The sequence below is a fragment of the Hippocampus comes genome, unplaced genomic scaffold (genome assembly GCF_001891065.2).
Source record: "Hippocampus comes isolate QL1 unplaced genomic scaffold, H_comes_QL1_v1.1 scaffold135, whole genome shotgun sequence".
Lineage (NCBI taxonomy): Eukaryota > Metazoa > Chordata > Actinopteri > Syngnathiformes > Syngnathidae > Hippocampus > Hippocampus comes.
Window position 1 is genome coordinate 2,484,254 of NW_017805583.1, and position 6,404 is coordinate 2,490,657.

A 6,404-nucleotide genomic window follows, 5' to 3' on the forward strand; every position below is an offset into this window, starting at 1 on the left:
AGTTTGTTTTGTTATTGTTTGGTTGGTGTCTTATATGAAACTGCGACATTGCGCAATTTATTGGACAGACTTGTATAAGATCACACAGCGTAATTTGGGTGGCATTTTATTTCGTATTTTTAAATCATCTTTTTATTTTTGACTATCTGTAAATTTAGTTTCCTGCTCTTAATTGTGAATGCATACTTGATGGTTTTAAATGCTCCTGAAATTAAGTGCTGCTTGACGAGCCTATATTGTGTATGTATGTGACGTCACTGAAGGCCTAAGGTTGAAATGCACGGCCCGCCACTGCCGGATCCACTCTGTGCGCTGGAGTGGTATGTAAAGCTTCAAAGTTTTATAAGGCTCCACATGGAAAAGGTATGCTCTGGAAAATTTCAAGATTGGATGATATTTAATTTGAGTTGGATTTAATATGTACAACTCTTGGAGGGGAAAATCAGAGGAAAAACGGAATCACTCACTTATGAGGAAAAAAACATGGACTTCAAAATCAACAACAACATTTTGGGATTGAGATCAGGACTATCTGTGGGCCACAATATTGACCTTCTGTGTTTTTATAAGAATAATTTGACAGTTTTTGCTCTATGGTTAGCTGCACAATCATCTTGAAAAAAGATTTCATAATTCCCAATACAGTAGTCCTTTCAATTGATGAAATAAGAAAAGTCTCCGGAAAAGTTACCGTCAAGTTGTGCATTTATTGAAGATGTCATGATAGCCATCTCCCCAGCATCTTTACCTGACATGCAGCCCCTTGTCATCAATGACTGTGGAAATGTGTATGTTTTCTTCCGACAGTCGTCTTCAGAAATCTCAGTGGAACGGCATCAAAGAAAAGTTCCAACATCATCACCTTGCCCAATACTGAATTTCATCACTGAATATTATTTTCATCCAATCATATTCAGTCCATGATTGCTTTTCCTAAGCCCATAGTAACCTTGGTTGTTGTTGTTTTTTTAGATGTTAATGATGGCTTTCAATTCGCTTTCGTGTATGTAAATCACATTTCTTTTCAGCGGATTCTCACAGTTTGGTCACAGACACTGACTCAAGTTTACTCCCGTTTGTTCCCCATTTGTTTTGCTGTACATTTTCTGTTTTTCTAACATATTGCTTGAGGTTTTCTGTCTTCCCGGGTCGACCAGAATGCTTGCCTTTCACAAGTTTCCCGTGTTCTTCATACTTGTTCCAGATTTTAGACTTTAGACTTAATCCGATGCAGGTGTTAGTTTTGGGAATAGAAATTCACAGGGTGATTCCACACCCTGTTTGGTCAGAACAAGTAACTGTTACTGACTACCACTTTTTTTTCTTTTGTTTTGTGTCATGTCCATAATCTGTTTTTGGTTTTTTTTGGTTTTGTTTATTTATTTTTTTTATCCCTACAAATTTAAACAACTGAATGAACATCCTCTGAGGCTGACGATTACATAATTTTTGCCAAGGGTTGTATTCTGGATCATCAAAATATTATATGACAAAGGAGCAGAGATTTAATTTGTTGGGTGTGCCAGGTGAAAATTTCCCCAGTGTGGAACAAATAAAGGATATCTTATCTTATCTTATCTTATCTTATCTTATCTTATCTTATCTTATCTTATCTTATCTTATCTTATTGCTTGTGTGAATTTGGATGGAATTATCGTATATGATGCAAGGTCCTCGTGTGTGAAAGCTGGCATTTGCCGAGTTTAATTATCCAGCGATCTTGAAATTATCTACAGATCTCGTTGACAAATCAACTCCTCAACATGAATGGTGACCGGGCAAAAGTCCGCTCTGAGAAAGTAAAACAGCAGCAACATAGTGAAAAAAAGGAAGCTACTCTCAATGCTTTGGAAGCAAAGAAAATGTGTCGGACAGCCAAACTTGACAGTTAACTCGCAGAGGAAATATGAGCCTAGAATTATTTTCATTGTCATTAACTGTAATTTTGATCACTCGTCTTGTGAAATCGAACACTTTCTTGTCCACACTAAAGGAAACTGCGAGGCCTCAAGATCTTAGCATCATTCTTTTTCTGAAAAACCGATGACTGGCCATTCCATTGTTTTCAATTAGTAACAACATGACATTTTTGCACACTTTTTGAAGCCTTTCGGACATCGTATCAAAGTCAAGGCCCGGGGGCCAGATCCGGCCCGCCACATCAATTTATGTGGCCCGCCAAAGCAATTCATGTGTCAACTTCCATGATCCTTGCTATAGGCTGTACCAAAATGTCAAATTGTGATTGTGTGATAAATAACGTTGACATTTTTCAATCATTTTGTTACCCTGTTTACACTCACTTGAATAATAATCGAACAAACAACAAACAAACAACGAAGCAGTGACAGGGTCGACGAAGGCTGAAGTGACAGCCTAACTGTCAGCTCGGTAAGAGTTTTTCTCTTCACCAAAAAAGACCATTGTAAGGAAAAAAAAAAGAAACTTTAAACCTAATTGAACAACGAGATGTTTGACTTGAGTGATTACAAAAATAGTAATCCATCAATTTATTTGTGTACAAGTAATAATACGATGAGATGATCCTTTAAACATTTATTCGGTTTCACTGTCGCAACAGCCCTACGAGGGAAGACGTCACTCCAAAGCGGCCCGCGACAAAGTTTGACACCCTTGCTTTAAAATGTCATAACTTTCTTAATTCTGAACATACGGGCAAAATTTAGACACCGTTTTCACTCTTGAAACGCAGACATTTGACAAGTACAATGCAGTAACACTACTACCAAAGACGAACACCAGTTATCCAATACTTACTTTGGCTGCATTAACAACCAAGGTTAAACTTACACTCACCACATTTGGATCATCGATAATATGCAACAATGAACATAAACTCACCTCTCCAGGCAGTTCTCATAGTTAACTGTGGCTTTAAATCCATAGATGGAAAAGGTGACGATGGAAGCAAAAATGGAGGTTCCGCTGTTGATGAGGGTGACAATGATCGACTGTCGCTCAAAATTGTTGTTGTAGTCATTATAGCTGGAAAACGCTATGAGCGACCCTAATCCCAAACCCAGAGAAAAGAAAATCTGAGTGGCAGCATTTATCCATGCAGTCGGATTGGCCAGTTCTTCCATCTAAAATCATGTAAACATACGGGTCAATATGTACAGAACGCATTCGGTTGTATATTCTTCTTGGCCGAAATAGAAACATATACCAACAGTATCCAAGGCCAATGTACTGATGTTTTTTTGTTCGTTGACATATCACATCATAATGGCCGAATGAAGACATCCTTACCTTGGGGGTGAACATGTATGTGATACCATGGATGGCACCAGGAAGAGTCAAACCCCTGATGAGGTAGATAACGAGCACCACATAAGGAAACGTGGCTGTGAAGTAAACCACCTGCACAACAGAGCCAAACAACATTTTCATCCTGTCAGTCCAGTGAAGAAGTAATTCTGTGCTCGTTTTGTGTTATTTTGGGGCTTCACATCTTCCCAAAGAAGGACCACGAGGTGTATGACCAGAATAATAATGTGAAAAAAACAAGACGATACACTGGAGAAAAATGAAGAGGAGTCAGATTTATTCATTTGTGCTACCATTTCGTATCAAAGGCAGTGCAATTTTTGTTTGCTTGTAGTAGTTATCTCAATGCTTTTATTACCTTCCCAGATGACTTAATTCCATTAAGTCATCTGGAATGAAATGAGAGAGTTAAGATGAAGATTATTTCTTTTGAATGTTTGGATTTTTTTTTTTTACAGATGTCTGAGGTCTTTCACCCCATTTTTTTCCTCAGAAAACTGCAATTTCCAGGTCCAGTGGATGGGTCTGCTTTTGCCTAACAGACAGAGTGCAGCAGAACACTCAGATACAGTACAGAAGCACATACAAACGAAGCTAAACGTGACAAGTGTCCTCAAAGATGAAGCTATTGATGAATCATACAGTACATGTGTGTGCACATTTTGCAGAAAGATTGGTGTGTCAGCACATTAGTAAAGGAGGGCCAATGTTCTCCACAGTCTACACCACAAAGTCATTTGTGTTTCGTGCTAGTGTCAAATGAATGACCTCTCAGATGCATACAGCTATCTACATTTTTCACTACACATCCAAATTAAGGGAGTAGTTTTTTTTTTTTTTTTTAACAATGCAGCAGTACTTCTACAGTAAATCGTAGCAATACTATGGTTTCAAGTACGTACCCACTCCTCCCAAATACGGGTTAATGGCCGACCAGGCCCCAATGCTTCCCAAGCGCATCTTTTGACCAATGGCGAGCTCCATGTAGAATAAAGGCACACCCTCAAGAAACAGCATCAGCAGATATGGAATCAAGAATCCCCCTGTTGGAGCAAAGCACAATTAAATGTAGTCTTTACACACAGTATGAAGAAAAAAAATAAAATTTAATATCTTGTAGCTTCCCCATATATATGGAACATTTCGGATGACAAAGTAGTGTGATATGTACTTATAGTAGTATAACATACACACACACACACACACACACACACACACACACACACACACACATGCACACAATTCACTATAACAAATAGATAGCAAATCATTATTGTCCTGTGAAAAACACATGTACATTTTTTTCTCTTTTTAAAAAAAATTATGTTAATGATATGTCCACGCTTCGGACATCCTGTAAACGTAAAAACTTAAAAATGACAAATGTGATTTTCACAGGACATTGTAAATGTACTTTTGAATTGGATATATGAGTGGCATAAAATAAAAGATTTATTTTTTGGTATATGGTATTATTGTTGTATTATGATATTATTTTTGTTTTCAATTTTATGTTGCTTTTAATTATGATGTTTTTCTGTCACTTAGGCTGGATAGAGCTCATTCATTTGCAATGGTGCTCCATGGTTCAGCCATCGAGTTTATGACATGTTATTGAGGTTTACAGTCTGCTTCAAATTTCTATCAACTCTCACTCTGGTAAAAACATTTTTGGAAGTTTTACAATCAACTAACCTGACAATACTCCAAGTGTTTCTTAGTCTGTATATTAAATTCAATTTCATTTTCATGTAAAACGTATTTTGAATTTTATTGCCATTTTTCAAAGAACGTTTTTTTTCATTATTATTTTTTCCCACTGAATTTCAATGTGTATCAATTATACAGAGATTTGTGCTATTCGCTGGTCGGCACCTTCCTACTCCCCTCGACTGCAATTCAAGTTGGCTGACCAAGTCAAGTTTACAGCGTCTTATTTGTCTAAGAGGTTCAAAGGTGCTTCGTGACTAATGGTATTGTTTATTAAATGGATTTTTAAAAGAAATTGTCACCAATATACTAATGCCAGTTGACCTTCCGTTAGTGTTGAAAAAAAAAAACATTCAGAAGAAAACTTTTTACAACATGGAAATAACCAACATTTGGCAGACAACACTGACGTCTCGCTGCTCAGAGTCATGAGCACATTCTCATTTCATCCCTATTAAATTGTCATTTTCAAATTTCGGAATGATGTTTAAGAGCCAATTCATATTTTGTGTCCATATATTATTTTGATTGCTCCTTTCAGGCAGTAAGGGTTAAATTAAAAGTAATAGAGAGCTCGTAATTATTGTATGTATATTCCATCTTAATTGATGTTAGGGATAAGGAAACGTGCCACAATTTCCTCAACATGCAACAAGCCACAATGACAAAAAAGACCAACATGACAGTTCTCACCTCCCCCATGCATCTGGCACAGGTATGGGAATCGCCAAACATTCCCCACTCCAATGGCATAAGAAATACAAACCAATAGGAACTGCCAGGGACTGTCCCAATTGGGTCGAGCATCTTTCTCCATGTGCACAAGTGAACGTCTTGACTCAGGTGGCTTATCAACAGGTTTTGTGAGGTGGTTGACCGCCCTCAGCCTTTTAAAAGCTCTGTGATTAGAATTTTAATGGTGGGTGTGGGTGGGGCCTCAAAGGATCCACTTCATTATCTCAACCCCGTCTACTGCCCCAACACAGCCAGGATGGGCTGTGCCTCTTCTGAGGATAAACTGCTCAGGCAACGGGTAGATGTTTTATTCTCTTGTTGTATCAGTGTTGGCCATGGGCGTCATTAGGCCTATTTTAGGGAGGCTTCAGCCTCCCTAAAAATGTCTTTAGCCCCCCTAAATAATTTCATTGCATTATTTTAAAAAAAGTATTATTTATTTTTCCTGTACTTTTGCTAATATATTGCATCAAATTCAATGTAATGTGGCCATTTTAAATTATATTTCGATAACCTGCCATTATTGTAATGTTAAATCTCCCAGGTTTCCTGAACGCAACAGGTGTTGCGTTTGCATTTGACGTGTCTGTCACCATCGCCACATCAAATGCTAACGCAACAACTGACAGTTCATTGCCGAAAGTCAGGTTGAGTCGACAGCATGGATATTC

At 37.8% G+C, this 6,404-nt stretch overlaps 1 protein-coding gene across 1 annotated transcript in view; it reads right to left on the bottom strand.

The window, feature by feature from the left end:
* The window catches only part of LOC109521855 (sodium- and chloride-dependent transporter XTRP3-like), a 13,148-nt gene extending 9,485 nt beyond the window's left edge, over nt 1-3,663 (bottom strand). Inside the window, exons 1-3 of the mRNA XM_019879935.1 lie at nt 3,647-3,663; nt 3,271-3,381; nt 2,863-3,104 (exon numbers count right to left, since the gene is read on the bottom strand). Of these exons, the coding sequence (XP_019735494.1) occupies nt 2,863-3,104; nt 3,271-3,285 (257 nt within the window). The 5' untranslated portion in view covers nt 3,286-3,381; nt 3,647-3,663. The remainder of the gene's footprint in view (nt 1-2,862; nt 3,105-3,270; nt 3,382-3,646) is intronic.
* Between the last annotated feature and the right edge of the window lie 2,741 nt (nt 3,664-6,404).